The 21,379-nt window shown below is 42.0% G+C and overlaps 1 protein-coding gene and 1 long non-coding RNA gene across 5 annotated transcripts in view; both read right to left on the bottom strand.

Moving 5' to 3' along the window:
- The window catches only part of KIAA0319, a 54,619-nt gene extending 41,421 nt beyond the window's left edge, over window positions 1-13,198 (bottom strand). For 2 of the 4 annotated variants that reach the window (XM_084509690.1, XM_084509692.1), the window contains exons 1-2: window positions 13,092-13,198; window positions 3,497-3,658 (exon numbers count right to left, since the gene is read on the bottom strand). In XM_084509690.1, coding sequence (XP_084365816.1) covers window positions 3,497-3,545 — 49 coding nt within the window. In that variant the 5' untranslated portion in view covers window positions 3,546-3,658; window positions 13,092-13,198. Of the gene's footprint in view, window positions 1-3,032; window positions 3,203-3,496; window positions 3,659-12,763; window positions 12,893-13,091 lie in introns of those variants that run through there. The other 2 variants (XM_084509691.1, XM_084509693.1) reach the window with 2 other exon arrangements.
- Window positions 1-21,379, bottom strand: part of LOC311431379 — a 401,329-nt gene that overhangs the window by 45,204 nt on the left and 334,746 nt on the right. The gene's annotated exons all lie outside the window — the stretch shown is intronic.

Raw genomic sequence — 21,379 nt, 5'->3', positions numbered from 1 at the left:
AAAATAATAATAAATAAAATAAAAAAAGCAGCAAACCAAACTAAGAACTAGTCACACTATGGAATATAGCTTCATTTTAAAGGGATTCCTTCCTTTAGTGAAGAAACACTAACATCCTTCTTCAAGCTGCACACCACCACTCTCATCTGCTTACACGAGCCCTCTCATTCAAGAGCCCTGAAGGGCCCTGAAGGAGCGCAGCTGGACCTCTACCACAGCAGGCAGGACACCATCCTGCTTGGCTGGGCAAGGGGACTACTTGCAAAATCTAATGGAGGCTCTCTGCTCTCTCTGGCAGGTTCACAGAAAAACCTAACACTTTGCCCTGGTTTCAGCTGGCTTCATTTTCTCCACAGTGGCTGGTGCGTGCCATCTTTTGGATTTAGGAGAAAAATACTGTTGATAACGCACCGATGGTTTTGTTGTTGCAGAGGTATTTAGTGGTACTCTGTGGCACTTAGCTGCCTGCTGGGGTTAAACCACAGCCAAGAGGCACGGTGCACTAACACCTGTATGACACTAATACCTACTGCCACAGTCAGCTTAAGCCTCCCAAGAAGCATTAGTCAAGGTCACTGGTACATATCTGGGTTCACTAGGTGATCTGCCTACTGTTTTAGTTTTGTTTTTCATCAAAACCAATTGAACGCTAGCCAAAACCCATCACGCACAAAATAAACAAATAAATGGCATCTAAGTAAGAGAGCCCCCTGCTCATGCAGGGACACCTAGAGCAGGTTGCCCGGGACCGTGTTCAGATGGCTTCTGAAGATCTCCAAGGAGGGAGACTCCACTATCTCTCTGGGCAACCTGAGCCACCACCCGTACAATGTTTCCTGATACTCAGACAGAGCCTCCCGTGTTCCAGGTTGTACCAATTGCCTCTTGTCCTGGCACTGGGCACCACTAAGAACCTGGTTCTGTCCTTTTTGTACCCTCCTTTCAGATATTTGCACTGATAAGATACCCCTGAGACTCCTCTTCTCTAGGCTGAACAGTCCCAGCTCTCTCAGCCTTTCCATGTAGGAGAGATGCTCCACCTTCACCATCTTTGTGGCCGTTCATTGGGCTTCCTCCAGTATTTCCACATCTTTTGTACTGAGTAGACCACATTAACTCCTTTTGACAAACCAAAGCGTTTATTATTCAGTATCTTTCTGAAGATATTCACTAATAAGCCTGTTTCTCTGTTCCTTCTCAAGGATGCAATGTTAAACCTCTCTTCTATTAAATCTGCCTTCTTGTTATCCAAGTTAAAACGAGTGGTAAAAAAATACTTGGTATAAAAAAAATGGAACAGATGGAGGTCTTAAAAGATTCCTCTTTTCTTCCTGCATTTCTCCTTCCACCTGCTCCCCTTATTTATTTTAGGGGAAAGAAAAAGTAGTCTTCAGAGGCACAAGCTCATTTGCAGAGAAAAACTGCGGAACAAACATCTAGTAGCTTCTTAAACCTGAGACAATTCACATTTCAAATTGTACACAGGAAAAAGTCCTTTTGATATAACAGAGGTGAGCATCTACTCACAAATTTCAGCAAACATATCCTGGAAATCAGTGAGTACCTTAAAGTTCAGAGTTGATCTTAATTGGATGGAAAATGCCAGCAAAATATTGAGATGTAAATAAATAAATGGAGGGATGATACTACAATGTTTAGCCTTTAAACACTGTGTGCTTGTACCTGATACAGGGAAAAGCTTAGAATACAGCCAGCAGTCTGGGTGTAATGGTCTTGGTCTCAGATTAATCAAGAGAAGGCAGCAAAATTGCAACTAAAGAATGACAACAATACTTTCCATGTGCACAAGGAGGATATGCTAACAATTAACATCATCAAAAGCCTAAAAGTGTGACATCCTTAACAGCCAAAATTCAGCATTTACTGCACATTACTACCTTCTACTGAAGGTTGTGTGTGGGGTGGGATTTTTGTTGTTGGGTTGGTGAGGTTTTTTGGTTGTGTTTTGTTTTTTTTTTTTTTCCCCCCCTTTTCCCCTCCTCCTCAAGATACTGGCAAGGACACTACAGCAGATATTCAGCATCTCATAGGAGATTTTTTTTTTTTTTTTTTTTATTTACAAAGGGTATACTTACTGTTTAGTAAAAACAAACAAACAAACAAACAAAAAAACACTGTTCTATGTTCTGCTAAAAAACTTGGCAGGGTAAGATCCTCAGGGCAATCCCAATGACTGCTCCAAAACAGCTACCAGCATACCTGTAGTTAATGCCTATCCCCCATTTCCAAATTCAACAATCAATTTAAACTTAAACACAGAGGCAAGGCTCTCCCTCATTAAAAAGCCAATTCTTTTTATATTACAGGATGGGTAAGACAAATAACTGAATACTATTTTCTTAATTCTGGCTAATTAAGAAAATACTTTAATTCATGAAATACTGCTTTGTGGCCCTCCTCTGGACTTGTTTTAAGAGGTCCATGCCCTTCTTGTGCTGGGGGCCCCAGAGCTGAGCACAGTACTCCACATGGGGTCTCAGGAGAGCAGAGAAGATGGGAAGAAGCACCTCCCTTTACATGCTAGATACACTTCTTTTGATGCAGCCCAGGATATGGTTGGTTTTCCAGGCTGCAAGTGCACATTGCCAGCTCACGTTGAGCTTCTCATCAGCCCGCACCCCCACGTCCTTCTCCTCAGGGCTGCTCTCAAACCACTCATCGCTCAGCCTCTATTCACGTTTGGGATTACACCAACCCACGTGCAGGACACTTGGCCCTGCTGAACTTTGTGAGATTCACTTGGGTCCACCTGTCAAGTCTGTCAGTATCCCTCATTATGGCCTCCCTCCCCTCCAGTGTGTCAACTACACAACTCAGCCTGGTGTTGTCCATGAACTTGCTGAGGGTGCACTGTCCATGTCACTGACAAAGATGTTATGCAATATTGGTCCCAATACAAACCCCAGTGGGACACCACTCATCACTGGGCTTCACCTAGAAATCGCATCAATCATTCTTCATCTGATTATGGAAATAAATTCTGTATTTCTGTCGCTGAAGCAGACACCTACATGACTTTCTTGTGGTCTTTAAAAGGAAATACATGTCTGAAGATGGAATGAAGAGGTGGAAAACGTGAGCAAATCCATTTCTGCTTCTCACATGTCAACCATCCTATGATACTTCAGAGCAAAAAAGGCAGCTTAGACCACAAACAATTCATCACTGCTAAACTTCTGTCCTGCAAGAGAAAGAGAAGGAAAACTCCTGCAACTCTTCCTCTATTCCCTCTTGCCACACACATCTGAAACAGACACACTGAAATTGTCTCCAAACAGTCACTCAAAAAAAATGCATTGCTCCTTTGCAACTGGCTGCCAGTTATGAAGCTGTACCTTATGAGAACTCACTGAGGAGTCACAAGATTTCCCAGCTCTTGTCTTATTCATATTTCATTCACTCCAGCGTTCACACTCCAGGAGCATTTGCTTCACTCATTCTGCATGACTCAGATACACAAGAAGCAAACTCCTACCTGTTATTGCCCATAGTAACAGGCAGAGAACACCAAGTCCAAATGCCATGCTGCACCCAGAGGGCAGTGACAACTGCTTTTCCAACCAGCTGCGTGGAAATTACAGGACTTGATGTCGGTTTCCTCTAATATTGTTTAATACCCTGCTGTGGCCGTGAAGCACTGCAACAGACAGCACAGGAAGAAACAGGTCAGATGTGAGCATCAATTAGAACGTCACAGTAAAAGCAAACAGACAGGTTAAACACAGGCTTCATTATTACTTCCTGACTGAGGACACAGTAGATTAGGCAAGGTGAAGATGCAGAACAAATTACCTACCTGGAAGTCTCATTCTCTAGAGATACAGAAATGTTCAAGATATATTGGTACTTGGTCTCCTGGACTTCCTAACTAACTAAGCAATCATGGACATTATCAACCACACTAAAAATCCTAAAAGTGTTAAATCAATTCTCAAGGCAGCAAGCAAGCCATTCCCTCCCAGCTACCAAGGTAATACAAGCAGACACTTCTCCAGAGTCTCTAAGCTGACATCGCCTACCAGGATACTAGGTTCTCCAAATAAGATGACCAAAGCAAAAAATAGATCTACAAAGGAATAAGTAATTCAAATCCACATTATTCATCCAAGGGAAAAAAAAGTTAGTTTAGCCAAACTTACAACTCCTCCTATACAAACAATCCTAAGCAGATCCAAAAAACAATTTTGTAAAGGAAAACATGAGCAGCGTGTTTATTAGAGAATAGTCCTTCTCAAAGCAGAGCATTCCAGTCAACTCCCTTTGATGCTCGTTAAGGGACTTGGTAAAGGCAGTGACATTCGAATCTCAGATACCTACATGACAGAAATGCTGCTAACTGGCTGCTTTCGGCAGGTGCCTTAAAACATGTACTTTTATATTTTTAGTTTAAAACCATTCCTGCCTTGTCCTGTCATTATCTGCCCAAGTAAAAATTTGAAAAGTTGTTCTCTATGTTTTTATAAGCCCTGTTTAAGTACTGAAAAGCTGCAATAAGGTCCCCCCAAAGCCTTCTCTTCTCCAGGCTGAACAGGCCCAGCTCTCTCAGCCTTTCTTCATGGAGGAGGTACACCAGCCCTCTGAGCATCTTTGTGGCTCCCCTCTGGACCTGCTCTAACAGCCCCACCGCCTTCTTGTGCTGGGGGCCCCAGACCTGGATGCAGTACTCCAGGTGGGGCTTCACAAGGGCAGAGTAGAGGGGGACAATCACCTCCCTTGGCCTGCTGGCCACGCTGCTTTTCATGCTGTGTGCCTGGAAATGCTTTCCAAGTTTAGCTGCCCTGCCACCTTCCCAGGGGGCCCAGGTGAGGCTGACAAGCCTGAGGTTCCCCAGGTTCTCCCTCCTTGCCCTTTCTGAAGACAGGAGTGACAGCTGCTTTCCTCTAGCCCTTGGAAACTTCTCTCAATCCCCACGATCAAGGACTTGCAATTTGCAGAAGAGCTTATTCCTGAAACTTGAGGTGTCTGAGGTAGTAGGTAGTTGCTGTAACCTTCGCTTAGTCCCAGAAGCAGCCAATTGGACCAGATGGTTAAGACACATTTTTCGGTCCTTGAGCCTACAGAAAAATGCACCAGGCTTGGAAACAGAACATCACAAGGGAAAATTTAACACTGATCAGATGGCAGAAAAATTTTGCTTATTTTACAACCTTTTTTCCTAAGTAAGGTGTACTTTGCTGCCACTAAAGGAGATAAGTAGTGATTTCCATATCCTGGAAGGGGAGACTGAGTCATCCACGTAACTTCTAGCAACACTAGGAAAAACCATGAACTCCAGATGGGAATGCCAGCCCAAGGCACAGGTTATATCACTTCTCCGAAGGAGCAAGTGTGCTAACCCTGTACCCTTAGCTAGAAGGGATTCAAACAAAGGGGAAGAGCTTTGCTTTACGAACACTGCTCTGCATGTTCTGTATGTCCTCTGCCACCTGGTTCACACACACGCAAAAATGTATTTGTAGGAGCTGAAATACTAGATACCTTTTTCTAATGCAAATGATTCAGACTTTTGCAACATTACTTGCCTTGGTTCAGAAACATAAGTGCTTTTAAAAAAAACAAACATATATATAAATATACATACAGTTTGTATTAATAAAAGTTACCAAAGCAGCAAAATGCCAGGCTTTGGACTACACACCTTATCCCTAGTGTTCACAGCATGAGGATACTCTGCATGCACAGAGGCACTGTCTTTCCATGCTGCTCTGTGGCAACACAGCCATTTGTGTTTAATTCCTACATAATGGAGGAGCTTCCACTCACTGCAAAGCCAGCTTATGTTTCCCAGTATTATGATCACGCTCAAACACAACACACACAGAGCTGTAATTCAGTGCATAGCTTCTGACCCACAGAGAGAACGCAACCACCAGAAACCAAATGCTTTCTTCAACAGTTAAGAGTAAACACTCAGAATTTCAAGAGCTTGGATGTATACATGTAATGCTCCTCTTACCTTCCGCATCATACTGTACTGTTCGCGCACACTTCAGCACACAAATGAGACATTAAAATCACATAGAAGGCCAGTCATGAGACTCCAACAGTTAAAAATCAGTAAGGCCATGAGATGGATTCTCCAGCTGAATCTGTCCTTCACTCATGTAACAGAGACTTACTTCTGTTCTGCTACAAGCAGACTGATAACACTGATGTTACTGACTTTGGATTTTCTTGGCACTCAAAGATACAAAACATGTACACTTTTAGCTGGATGAGGGATGGCAGCCTTGAGCCCACAGACAGGTAAAAATAACTGTATGCATATACAGATACACACACGCATTATATATATACACACATATATATATTGCCTTACTCTGAGCATTTGGCTCCGTTCTAGCCAACAGAAAGGCTATTCTCAACTGATCCCTCAAGACAAGTTTTGACTTTATGATGTTTTAAACACCTGCAGTTGCTGATCAGGACCATGATGTCATTTGTTAGATAACACATGAAGCACAACAACTTTCTAAGGGAAAAGAACTGCCCATTCCCCTAGGGGATGTTCCTCCTCCACCCCAAATCTCACTGTGCTTTTTGTTTTACCTGGATTTTAATGCAGATTCAGCTCACTTGCTCAGAGAGAAAAGGGTCAGCCAAGCAGAACTACCCTGCCACCTTTTACATGTTAATTAGTCCACAGCTATAACAGTAAGAACACAGACGGACTAAATTACCTGTATTTGGAAATACATCAAATCCTAGTGCTGCAGAACGGCGTAAGGCAGTACACTGCTGTCCTATTAGCTAAGGAAATCGGAGATAGGAACCAGTGGTGCCTTTGAGTAGCCAGTGAGCAATGCTAGCCAACTGATGCCTCCAAGAGAGCAAGGGCTATAAGAACACTGGGCACAGTGACACTAATAGTGGTAGGAAAGGCAAGCAGGGGCTTCTCACCTCCTTGCCCTTCTGGTCAATAGCACAGCTGGGCCACAGGCCAAAAGAAATGCTGAAACACTATCTGAAATCTTAAGCTGCAGTTAAAGCAAAAAATATATATATTTTTGATGGACAGCATCTCTTTTACAAATCAGGATGGCAGAGTAAATGAACACGTTACCACTTGGTCTGACCTGCACCTAACAGAAGTGTCTTTATATACTATGTTTAACGCGAACATTAACATATATAAGACAATTCTTTAGGAAACCTAACTGGTATTAATTCTTCAGTGGGTGTTATTTCATCAGTAGCCCTACCCGCATTAATACCTAAGTCAGTTAAGTAATAGATGAGTATTAGTATTGTATTAATACTGCAGAAGGGCAAAAAAGAAAATCTCATGACATTAGCATTTGTCCCTAGCATCACAGAAAAAAAAAAAAAACAAAAAACTACCAAAAAAAACAACAACAACAACAACAAAAAACATTCAGGATACTTGCAGACAGCAGGAATTCTAGTATTAGAGCTACTACTAGAATGCACGTCAACAAAGCAGGCACATCTAAATAAAGGGGATGATATTCAAGTTTTTCAAGAGATGTGGATGGTACAACAGAATCATTACTGAATCGTTACTACTTATTACCTGTGTGCAAAATCACTTTCTTCTCACACAACTTTCTCGCACTATGTACCTGTACTTGAAAACACAGAACCATGACCACCACCGGGATATAGCTGCAATTGTCAACATCTCTGCTTTATTCAGAGCGGCTCCCATAGGTGTCTTATTGCAGGCTGACACCTAGATGGATATTGTGGCCCAACTCTAAATCAATTCTCTGGGTCAAGTTTAAGACACAAACAGCAAGGTAATAGTGATAAAACAACTAAATGAAGAGCTGAAAATACCCTGCCATGTTACACTGGTGGACTGTGTGATCCATTACTTCCCCTGATACCCACAGCTCTGTCAACTGTCAAAGAATACCAACCTCACAAATAACAACAGAAGGCAGTGCTCCGTAAGAAACATAATTTTATTCTAATAGATTTTTGCAGCCTTTATTACAATTGCAGTGGAGACAGCAAACAGTGGAATTCCTAAAGATGAGATGCTTAGCAGTGTTACATAGTGTCAAGTATTACATACATGGAAGAAAACAAAACAAAACAAAACAAAAAAAACAACCAAAAACAATAAATGATGGAACTGCTCTGAAGAGAAACTTAAGTGCTATTGTTAGTATCAGGATTTATACCATATTATGGCATAACAACAAATGGAAGAAGTCTGAATCCTTCAGGATTGTTAATGTGCAATTTATATTACAGATGTTTGTAAAGCCTTGAAGTCGGACAGACCAACAGGAAAGGGGCACCAACAAATCAAAAGCTCCTGTCAGCAGAGGTTAGTAGCACAGATGGACAACACTAGACATCTCAGAACCCTGCACTCCCCACTGGCAGGACAGGGAAATATCTATTCTCTGAATAAAGACACTAGAGTGAGGAAAACTAATGGATAATTCCTCCAAAACAATATACTTTGGATTTCATACATATTTAGTTCTCACCAGAACAGGGCCTTCTTTATCAGTTTTCTTTCTTATCGTCAAATATGTACTCTGAAGAGAAAATGAAATGAGTCCTTGTCCTGGTTTCAGTACCACAACAGCCCTGGAAAGGGAAAACTTGAAGGAACATGAAGGAAGATGGTATCTTGTTCCATACGCTGCCCTGGGGCAAGACAAAGCATCCTTAAATCCTCCTTGGGATTTCTGTCTAACCTGTTCCTGAGGCTCCCCTGAAAGGTATTTCAGAATTTCTTTAAGTATGTTCTTCCATTGCTTACCTATTTTTACAGCAGGAAGAGAGACCACAAAACAACCATCCCACTGCTGTACATAACATCACTTCTGAATTTTGAAAAAAGTGAGAGAAACTTAGCAGACTGCCTGGAAGGAGGAGACATACACAGACAGAAAAGGTGCTATGAATCTTTTTCAAGCTTGGAGAACTTTAAGTTGTTACTGTCTGACAGCTGATTGAAGGACTGGGTGATGACACTGTGTGGTCTCAGTCCAATTCCTAGTGGAAGTATATCTTCTGCTTTTTGTCGTAAAGAAACTTAACTGCACCAAAGGGTCCAACTCGATGCAGACACATCCTTTTGTGGCAGAAGTAACATTTCAGGCAAGGGTTAATAATCCCAGGGAAATGTGAGCAAACTCTAAGAGTTAAAAGAAAGATTCTCATTCAGATAGTTCTTCTGTTCTGTGTGCTTATCTGATCAGTTGCTCCATCTAAAACTATTTTGCACCTGTTCAAGGCCAAAAATGATTGTATTAGTCATCTACTAAAACCAGAACAAAAGATTAGCTAGAGCATCAAGTTGATGCTAGCAGCATTTTTCATACTCAGACTACCAGCCCTCAAATATAAATAAAAAGGAGCTATTTGTTGGTTCAGATCATCACTGCTGTACCGCAGTTCTTAGGATTTTCATAAATTTTAAGTGCCTGAACTATAGCAATTGTTGAAAAATTCCAACCTACAAACAACCTACAGCCTGCAAATTCAACCTTGCTAACTCTCATTGCTGCAGATAAAGTTTTACAATTTGAAAACAAAGTCTTTAATGTTAAATTGTGACTCTTACAAGTCTCAGTGCTTTTTATTTTCCCTTTTCTTTTTTTAAAGAAGAACTTCATGGGACAAAGTCATGGTCCCACCTAAATCAGTGTCAGAATTTAGGAGTTTTCACTTATAATACGTGAACCATTGCAGGTATTATGTAGCAGAATTATTATCTAAGACTTAAAAATCAACTCTTCTTGTAACGTGACCTCTACCTAGCTAGTATCCTTAAAGCCAGTGGTTGCAAATCTGGAGGACCTGAGTTTGTAAATACACTGCATGAGACACTGATCTCAGAAGTGCTGAGCACAGAGAACATCAATGGTGACCAAATGAAACTGCAAACAAACAAACCAAAAAGCTCACATATTGTGGCTTGGGTAAAACAGTATACAACCAGAAAAGCCAAGATATTGAAGGTGAAGTATATAAACACTCTCTCCAATTGTGTCCTCCTCTTTTACTGCTTTCAAAAAAGACTTATTACAGTGGGATGCTGTACATCCACTTCTAGGTTTGAAAGCTTGTACATGTATGTCAATATGAGAGCAAAGGAGCAAATTGTTTGTTTTCTTAGACAAGAAAAGAAGGGAAAAAAAGTTTTTGCTCACATGGCCATGCTAAGTTGTACACCCATTGTTAGCTTTCATCTTAAAAACAAAGAAGCGAAAAAAAACACACACAAAAACCCAATCCTAGAGCCATTGAGCAGATTTCAATTTAAGAACAGATTACCGGCAGGTAATTAGCTTCCTACCACTTCTGTAAAAGCAGCCAAGCCACAAGAGGCAGAACTACTATTTGAACTTCTACATGCCAGCCACCCCAAAATATGCCATCCAGTATCAATAATTGAAAATGGCACTCCTGTGACACCATCAATGCACTGTATAGAAAAGGGGGGGGGGGGGGAGGGGGGTGTTCATCCAAAAATGTAGAGGAATATGCAAAGATAATTGGGGAAAAAAAAAAAAAAAAAAAAAACACTAAACTTGTTAGATTTCAGTTTAAAAGCCAATTGACCTCGACACAAATTCACAGAAAGCTTCTTTAACCGTGCTGTTTAGAAAACGACTTGCTTGTTATAAACTGATAAAGCAAGCACGCGTGTGCACACACCACCACCGCCCCTACTGAGAGGACAATCTCTGCAGCCCCACTTTAGGTGACTGAGCATATTTTCTTTTGAATCAGTCTATATTTAACCAGTGAAACACCTTATAACATGCAGAAGAGTTAACAATTTGTATAGAGAACAGATTTCCTCTTTTTTTCCCAGCAAAAGGTATTAGGACTAAACAATCACTAAAACATCTCTTCAACAAAGTTAATTAGTTGAAAACTGAACATTGAGTTAACCACATTCATGCGACCTCCAGCTGGACTGACTAAATTCACATCTGCTCATTGTGAAGTCATATCATCCTGAAATATACTCAAGTTAGACACTGATATTGGTCAGAGAGATATTTATATGGAAAAATTGTATCTACAGTTATATTAGATTATAAATTTGTACAGAAAGACAGTTTGTGACAGAAATTGAAAGCTAACTGCTTGATAATAGGAAGAATTTCTCCCCAGGGGTACAATATCCATTACTATGGCTCTGCATTTCCTCTGCAGCACTGAAATTAGAGACTGTTGGATGTACAGCACTTGATCACAGACCTGCCTCTAATTGCTGAATCCTACTACAGATACGCATTTAGCAGCATTACCAAAACTAATAAAGCAACGCTGCTTTTCTTTCAAATACGTGTAATAGAAGTCCATATTACAAATATGTGAAGAAGCCCATGCAATTATTCAACTGGAAAGGTTCTCCATCTGAAACACACACTGTGTGTGCATGTGCAAAGGAACAGGAGCCAATTCTATCTGAACCATTCCTCATGGCCATTGCACTAGCAGGTTCAGAAACCTGCACATGGGAACTCCCCCAGCTCTACACCACTGGAATTAGTGTTTATGAAGTGCACTTTCATCCCTCCATCACAATACTCCCTGTAGTTGGAGAAAGATCAGCCTGGGCAGGCATCCCCAGAGCAGTCTCTTCCACAGGCCATGACAATAACTCCTGTGAGCCTCAACAGTGTAAAATTCAGGCCACGTTGCCTCTTCCATTGCACAGTGCTTTAGGGAAAAACACCTGCCTATGCATCTTGCACACACATACCTGCACCACTCAGACACACAGTTTGATGTGCAACATGCTGAACAGCTCAACCCCCACCCCACCTCAGTTACCAAAACGAATAGGGACAGGATCACCTATTAACTTTGTACTGTACCAGCTTTTTAAGGATGTAGATTTGGCTTACGACAATGCCTAATTGTGAAATAATAGCTGCAATAGTAAACCCTGCAGAACACGAGTGGGTAATTAAACAAAGCAAGCACGTATTACAATTGTGTGGCTGAGGATCAGGCTCCTGCTATAAAACACTGTACGGACAAAGGCATACAGAACCTGACCTGAAGAGTTTAAAAGCCAGTATCCTTTATTAATGCCAATATCTTGTCACATAGTCAGTATGAGGCACACGGGAGTACTCCTACAGCACAAACAGATTAGGGAGGACCACAGTGGCAATCAACATGTGTTTCATTTTTATCCCTCACCTATCTGACTAGTTCATTGGTTATCTGTTTAAATGACACACTCCTGAAGGGGGCCAGGGGAATGACTGGGTTATTTTCTGCATTTGTAAACAAATCACAACATAGATAGCTCCCAAAATTACTGTAACAATTGTGACAGCATTTTCTTCTGTTTAAGCTCTGCTCTACCGCTCCTAACGCACTGACAATGCATTTCACATACTAAACACTAGCATCACATTCACCAGCCACACGTAAATACGCGTTTAGGCTGCAACACCCACACTGACAGAAAATGGGGTAACAACGTGGCTCGAATAACATCCTTACATCCTTCAGATATACAAAATATCCAAATAAACACGCAGAGGACAACATAAAGGTATGATTTCTGAGCTCAGACAGAGCTACACACACATGTATATAAATACACATAGCATGTCTGGAAATGAAATATGCACATACGCATCCCTCTCATGCAGCCCAGGGCTGTTTCTCCTCGCACTGCCGGCCTAACAGGTTGCACACACACAGGGCGCACACACACACGTACACACACGCTTTTTGCCTCAGCTGCTAGTGGCGGCAGGGCGAGGCACGGCCGCGTTACCTCTCGCGCTGCCCCGCTGCGGCTGCGGCTCCGGCCGGGCGCTCGCCCACCGCAGCGCCCGCTCCCGAGCTGCCGAGGGCCCTTCACGCCGGCCGCCTCTCGCCGCTCGGAGGCCGCAGCCCCGACCGCGGCCCCGTCCCTGCCGCGGGTGCGCGGCCCCGCGGCTGGAGGCGGCGCCGACGAGCCGGGGCGGTGCGGTGCCGGCGGTGCGGTGCGGTGCGGTGCTGCGCTGCCCGCCCCCGCCTCGCACAGCCCGGCTCGCCGCGCAGGGTGGCCGCGCAGAGCCCTCCCCGCGCCATCCCGACTGCCGATCTGGGAGGAACCTCACCTGCGGGCGGCGGGGGATGCGGGGCTGGTCCCGCGCCGTGCCCACAGGGAGGCTCCCCCCGCCGAGAGGGAAGGGCAACGCGCCTCCATTTTGGGGAGGGGGCGCGGGGGCAGCAAATGGCGCCGCCAGCCGGCAGGGCGGGGAGCGCGAAATGGCGTCCTGGGGGCCGGCTGCGGCGCCTCGCAGCGAGGTGGCCCTGAGAGGGGTTTTAATCTCGGTGCTGCTGCAGGAGATAAAGCACCAGGAGGTCTTAGTTGATCAGTTGACTGGAAGCTGGCAAATGTTGTCCCAGTTTTCAAGAAAGGAAAGAAAGAAGAGCCTGGTGATTACAGGCCCTTCGGTCTCGCTTCAGTGCTTGGAAAAATTATGGAGAAGATTGTCCTGGGAGTTACTGAAAAACACTGGAAAGACAACACAGTCATTGGTCACATTCAACATGGGTTCATGAGAGGAAAGGCCTGTTTAACACACTTCGTTTCCTTTTGTGACCAGGTTGCCAACCTAGTTGACCAAGGGAAGCCAGCTGATGTAATTTTTTCGGATTTCAGCGAAGTTTTCAATACTGTTGCTTACAGTACGACAAACTCATGAAATGGTGGGGGAACAACCAACTGATGGGTCAGGCTCAAAGGCTGGCAGCCAGCCACTAGTGCAGTTCCCCAGTGATCCATTTTAGGGCCAGTTCTCTTTAATGTTTTCATAAATGACCTGGACCCAGGACTCAAACGCCAAGTTTGCAGATGATATTAAATCAGGAGGAGCTGCTACTGCTTGGGGGGTAGAAAGGCCTTGCAGAGAGATCTTGACAGACTAGAGGGCTAGGCTATCACCAGCTGTGTGAAATTTAACAAGAGCAAGGGCTAGATTCTACATCTGGTATGGGGCAACCCTTGATATGTACAGACCAGGGGACAAGAGAGTAGAGAGCAGCCCCATGGAAAGGGAAGGTGAATATGAGTCAGCAGTGTGCCCTGGCAGCCAAAAAGGCCAACTGTGTCCTGGGGTGCATTGGGCACAGCATTGCTAGCCAGTTGAGGGAAGTGATTGCCCTGATCTACTGTTTGCAGGTACAACCTCATCCTGAGTACTGTGTATGGTTTGGGGAGCTACAATATAAGAAGGAAATAAAACTATTAGAGAGTGTCCAAAGGAGGGCTACAATGGTGAAGGGCCTCATCATGGTTTTGGCTACAATAATTTTCTTCATAGAGGCTTGGACGATGCTGCGCTTTGGATTTTTGATGAAAATAATGTTGATCACACACCAATATTTTTAGTTGTTGTAGATCAGTGCTTGCACAGAGCCAAGGAGACTTCAGATTCTCCTGCTGCACTGCCAGTGGGGAGGCTGGTGTGTTCAAGTTTGGAGGGGACACAGTCAGGACAGCTGACCCCAAATGACCAAAGGCATTCCATACCCTATGATACCATGCTCAGCAATAAAAGCTGAGGTAAAGAAGGAGAAAGGCGGAGATGTTCAGAGTGATGGCAATCGTCTTACCAGGGAACAATTATGCATGATGAGTCCTGCTTTCCTGGAATTGGTTGAACACCATCTCTGGAGGTGTTCAAGACCAGGTTGGATGAGGCCCTGGACAACCTGATCTAGTGGCTGGCATTCCTGCCCATGGCAGCAGTGTTGGAACTAGGTGATCTTTAAGGTCCCTTCCAACCCAAGCTATTCTGTGATTCTATGAGTCTGTGATCAGCCTGCTGATAGGAAGTACTGAGTGAATTCCTCCTTTTACTTTGCTTCCACAAATAGCTTTTGCTTTGCCTAGTTAATTGTCTTTATTTCAATCCATGAGTTCCCCCTCTTTTACCTTTCCAATTTTCTCTCCCATCCCACCTGGGGAGAACAAGCAAGCAGCTCTGTGGAAGACAGAGCTCCTGTGGAAGGAGAGATGCTCTAGCCCCTTGATCATCTTCGTGGCCCTCCTCTGGACTATCTCTAATAGGTCCATGTCCTTCTTGTGCTGAGGGCTCCAGAGCTGAACACAGTACTCCAGGTGGGGTCTCAAAAGACCAGAGCAGAGGGGGAAAATCACCTCTCTCAACCTGCTGGCCATACTTTCGATGCAGCCCAGGATCTGGTTGGCTTTCTGGGCTGCAAGCACAAATTGCCAGCTTATGTTGAGCTTCTCATCAACCAACACCCCGAGGCCCTTCTCCTCAGGGCTGTTCTCCATCCACTCTCTGCCCAGCCAGTATTTATACATAGGATTGACCTGGCTGAAATGCAGGACCTTGTGCTTTTGGATGCAAAATGATTTTTTTTTTTTTTCTGACCAAATAAATGCACTGACTTTGGAAAGGCAGCTGGAAAAAAATCAACAACAACAAAATCAACATCTACCTAGAAGACTACATTTTGAAGTTTTAATTATCTTCAGATACAATTACACGACACTGAGCCTACAATTTCATTGGGGTTAAGCCAATTAGTTCATCAGTGATATGAAAGGCAAGAATCAGCTTAGCAAGAAAATATAATCTTTGCCTAAGCCATCTGTGCTGAATTTGCTCTCTTAGTTTTTTCCTCCACTTCATAGCATTTCTGGTGTTTGCAGACTCTGAGTAAGCACCTGGTACTGCTGCTGTGTTTCTTGAATGGGATCTGTTGGCTGTGATGCCTTCGTATTTGCATGGGACTACCTGCATCCTGTCTGTTCAGTGGAGAAGGAATTCTTTGTGGAAAATTCAAGGGCACTGAACCAGCTACTCTGACGCAGAGAAAGTAACAAGAGTGACAGTCACTGCTCTCATCCTTTTTCCCCTGCTTTCACTAATATCATGGGACATATCTCCTGGCAGGACAAGCAGAGGGCTTGTCTTCCTATGCCAGTGTTGCGCTTAGGAGCCTTTTGCATACTTGGACAGATCACTCAAAAAGTGCTAGCACTGAGTATACGACTGAATGTTTTTTCCTGCAGAAGAAATAAAAATGAGTGTGCAGCTATATCTAGAGCTTTTACAGTCAGCACAACTGGGATCCCACAACTATGCAAGGCATTAGTAAAATCAGGATCTCACAACCATGCAAAGCACAGACACCCCTTTTCCCCTACTGGGTCAGTAAATCAACCTTCTGTACAGCCAGGAAGGCAGCAGGGCATGAGAAATGGGCCTGCCTCACAAAGGCCATACTTCCTCTCTCTGCACACTCACTTCCCCTTCAAAATCAAGTCAGCATCAGAAAAAGTATAGTTGTCTTCTCACAGACGTTTTTGTGTTGTTATGAGAATAATTGTTAAGAATCCACATTATCCCTTTTACTTCAAATAAGGTTTCAGCATCCATTTGGCTTGGACAGCCAACACGTGGAAATCACAGAACTGAGGCATCAAAGTGACACAAAATCGGCATAACAATGCAGCAAAGAAAATTAAAAAAAAAATATATATATATATATATATATATATAAACAGACAATTCTTTTAGGCTCCATTGCATATATTCACAAACAATCCAGTATTACAGTTCAGAGATTTAATTCCTTGCTTTACAGAGCAAGTAGATGAGTTAAGGGCTCCTTGTACCAAGATTTGTGTGGCTTCAACAAATGTCATAAAGCTTGTTAAAAAAAAATGTTTAAGTGGGAATAAGAAGGAAAGTGAAATGACAAGGTAAAAGCAGCTGCATGCTGAAGAGATGACACTTTTATGTTTTTGAACAGTTTTGTTCATCATTCTGTAGCACTTGCAAAATACCATTTTCCCGAGTCAAACATTGACAGTTCATTAAAGACTAAGCAGAACGCAGCGATATACAAGCATCACTAATGGGTGGAACAGAGAATTGGGGACCTTGACAGGCTGGTGCAAATCAGCATGAAACCTTAACTATAAAAGTTTGAAATTCACAGCTCTTTATGCTGTATTTCACCTGAAAAAAATGAAGCTGCTTGCTTGAAACATTGTTGAGATGGAAAAATGTAAACCATTTCTTTTCAACGGAACATGAACTTTTGTGTTGAGTAGAAAAACGCCTCTTTCCAAATGGAAATAGGCCAATTATTCTGGAGTGCTATTGAATTCTGGAGTGCAAGAAAAGAAATGAATGGACCATTTCTGCATGTTCTGATTGCCAATATCTCTTAGCCCCTCAGCAAAAATTTTGAATGAGGCAAGAACAAGGTAGCACAAAATCAAAGTGACAGAAATACTGAATATCTTATTTAAAAGCTGTGATGAATAAGCCACTGTTACTCTTACAGAGGTTTCAGATGCCATTCAGAAGACTTCAGATATCAGAAGCTTCCTACTTGCCATTATGATATGGGGCTTTGCCAGCTGAGCAGCATGGAGTCTCCAGCCCAAATTTTTTAAGAAAATGGGAAAGGAGGAGTCAGGAGTAGAAGGAAGATCTATGTAGATCCAGGTGTTTACTCCAGAATAGGTCACCTAGAAGCAGCGCATGCTAGAAGGGTGCTGGCCTCTGTCTCCTTTCTGAACTGCAGCAGCGCTGATGCAGCTGGTCACTGAACAAAGTAGAAAATCCCTACCAAGAGTGATTGTACCCAAAACATCGTGTTTGGGCCTACAGCAGTCATCAGCCACGGAGCTGGCAAAGCAGCATGACAACATGAAGGAGGTAAGATCTGAAAATCACCTTCAAGGCCCTTTGGAAGACCAATAGGGATACTGAGTTTGTCTTTCAAGCACCAGTACACTGCTGCGTGGAAAAGAGGGCTCAGCTACCTTTGCAGAGCTGGGGTTGTTTAGTATGGAGAAGAGAAGGCTCAGGGGAGACCTTATTGTACTTTACAATTACCCTAAAGGAGGTTGTAGCGAGGTGGGGACAGGGCTCTTCTCCCACACACCAAGTGACTAGACAAGGGGAAATGGCCTCAAATCGCACCATGTGAGGTTGGATAGTTTCGATAATAGGAGAAATTTCTGTACTGAAAGGGTTGTGCAGCATTGAAACAAGCTGCCCAAGGAAGTGGTTGAGTCACTATCCCTGGAGATCTTCAAGAAATGTGTAGATTTAGAACTTAGTAGCATGGTTTATTGGTGGACTTTAGTACTAGGTTAAAGGTTGGACTAGATAATCTCAGAGATCTTTTCCAACCTGAACGATTCTATAATTCTTTGACTTTTATTTTGTGTAGCAAACATAACAATATGTTCTAGAGGTGTTGCTATAATAAAGATAAGCATAATGTGTTTTGATTTAGTAATTGTGGATATGTTTGGTTTGTTTTTTGAATTTATGTGTAAATTTTATAGAAATTAATGCTTTATATCATGTGTGATATTTATAGCATTAATCAATCTTCCATGCACTTCTTCTTTGTCAAACAAATTTTAATTAGTTATGGTTTCAGATTATTCCTTATACTTCAGAGCATAGATATTCTTTAAATCTTTTTTATACTTTTAAACGTGATAACATAGTTTTCTGCAATTATCATGTTTTTGCCTCTGACTTTTTTTTTTTTTCATTCTTTAAATTAATCTATTATTTACTTCTGTAGGTATTTAACATTTATTTATTTTGTTCTATGTATATCTCTTAAGTAATTTCAACCTCTTTTGATGTAGAAGTTTTAGGTGAATCCTCATAAAAATAGCTTCTCTTGATATCTGAATCTAAGTAGTACAGGATTGCCTCAGGGTTCTTTGTTGTCATTGATTATCAGTAGGAGGGAATTATTTCATTTTCTTACATTCATGTGTCTGCATAAATCCTTTGGGATGTATAGATGCCGTAATACCATGTCACTGAATCAGGAAAAAAAAAAAAGATATTAGAAGTTGTAGTCCAACCAGAACCTGATATTTCTGCAAATTATTCCTATGGATATCAATTAATTATTTAATATCTTGGGGTTTATTTGCTGGTGTAGTAAAGTCAGCTATACCTCCTGTTGAATCTTCCTGTTGGAAGAACACATCTACCTTAGGCCTACCTTAGGCCTTATTCTTGTGATGAAGACAAACTGGTTACAGATCCTGATTATTTTAGGTTAAGGCTCAAGACAGCAACAGAATCACTTCTTTGCCTTTGAAAAATGTTAAGCCAAAACTGAGATATTCAGACAACTTGCTCAGCAGCTCCTTATCACCTACAACTGCAGAATTCACTAAGCACTCAGAAGTCTGCTTCAGGATGCCAAGACTTAGGCCTAAGTGGGTAGAGAGCCACAGATTCGCCTTCCATTAACATCTGTTGCTCAGTTCCCCACTTGCCGTGCTTTCAAAGGTACAAGCAGCAGGGAATGAGAGAGGTGTGAAGGGCAACGTCCAGACTCACCCTTCATTCCTCAGTTCTTGCCACACAGAGGCAGATGTGCAAGGTTAAGCCATAATGCAACAAATGTTAATATTGACTGTTCGTTGCTAGATTACTCTGTCATGCTAGGCTGATGTGGATCTGATGTGGCCATATGGTGACATACTGCATCTGTCCAATCATGCTGCCCCCAATATTTGTGCTCACCTTATCCTTCATTGTTACTGCATTGTTACTTATTGCAGAAGAACAGAGAAGACCTGTTCCAGCAAAGTTAGTGACACAAACAGATAACCTCTCTGACAGAAGTAGCTCATCAAAAATGCCAATAAATATGAACTGACTCAGTGAGTTTTAACTGGACCATCTTTGTTTTGCCTCGTGTGGCACTTCTGATTTGACATTAGACCCCCAAATATCGCACTGCTGTTGTTATGTAAAGCACGGTCCCAGTTTACTCAGGGGTTAGGATTAGACTTGATGTATTTCTTCCACAGAATTCAGTCCAATTCATTTAATGCTGAAATGTTCCTACTCACTTAAAGTTGGGGAAGTCACTAAATTTAACATCAGATTCACTCCTTGTAAAAACACATATAGGCCAGTGGAGTATTTCTTGATAACACTCTGTGTGATAGATATACTGCATAAAATACCAGCAAATTTAAAAAAGAGAGTATGGTAAAGTGGGAAACCACAGGAGAAATTAAACCCCACTTTTCTCCATCATCATCATTTCTCTTGAGAGTCTAGGCAAACAAACAAATAAACAAATTTTCAAAATGAAAATAATGAAAGCATTCCCAAACACTTTCTGTCCTGCTGGTATGTTTGAGAGCTTTTCTGTAAAAAGCAATACACATTTTTCTGATTTATGAGCTTTTAGTTATTTGGGAACATGAACTAATAAATCAAGTGCTGAATTTTCTGGCTTAGCTTTCATGAGACTTGATGCTGATGTTTCTAAGCCCAGTGGTACTTCCAAGAAGCTTTATGGGCACGTTAAATGTAGTTCTTTAAAAATATTATGGCAATATTTTAAGACACTGTCATGTCATGGTTGCCCATCAAAAAGACAAAAATAATGAAGAGTTTTGGGTAAATGTCACTTTTCTTTGCACTTGAGCAGCTTGTGGAGTCCAGGCGATGAGATCTTCCTGATCTAACAGGAAGAGTTACTTCATGTTGAATAACCCTCTCTTAAATACACATATTCTTAGTGATCTCACATTTTTACTTACATGTTACAACCTACTGCAGCAAAGGTACAGAGCCCCACAGCCATAAGGACCAGCAACCTATTAAATGAGTACTACAAACCCAAGTGGCTGTGCCCTGAATGGCATTGCACATTGTCCAGCAAGGTCCTGGCACCGAGAGACCAAGGCTGGTGAAACTATTTGGGCACCCCACTATAAGAAGGACATAAAGAGTGTCCAAAGGAGGGCTACAAAGATGGTGAAAGTTCTAGAGAGCAAGATGCGTGAGGAGTGGCTGAAGTCACTGTGGTGGTTTTATCTTAAAGTTTTTTTAAAAATTTTAAATCAGTTTTAAAAAAAGAAACTAGGTAATTTGACAGAAGGAAAAGAAATGTGTAATTTTATTTAAAAAATCCTTTTTTTTTGTTCTGCAGCTGATCAGGCTTCCTTCACAGATTCTGTAATGTCATGGCACAAGAATGGTCAAACATTTAAAATTGTAATATAATGTTTTAAAAGGCAAACTTTGGTACTCTGGAAATTATTCTTTCATTATTTTCCTAAGCAGATTGTCTATTAAATTTGTTATCTGAATTTAAGAGAACAGTATGTGTTTCGGAAATTGAAAACATTTCTATCTTTTCTAATTATTCCATACATTTTGTGCATTAAAGAAAGTTATTATTAATTGCATGCTGTTCATAATATGAAGAAATAACTGAAACTTTCCTGTCTGGATTTCCTGTCTGGATCAAACAAGTCTCTGTTTGATCAGATTTAAATGTAGCATTTTATAAAATCAAATAGAGATGTCCACTGACAGGAACAGTTCCAAAAAATCTCAAACAGAAC

This window comes from Aythya ferina (assembly GCF_964211825.1).
Source record: "Aythya ferina genome assembly, chromosome: 2".
Classification (NCBI taxonomy): Eukaryota; Metazoa; Chordata; class Aves; order Anseriformes; family Anatidae; genus Aythya; species Aythya ferina.
The sequence above is the reverse complement of the archived record's forward strand: the minus strand, read 5'-3'. Positions and strand labels throughout refer to the sequence as shown.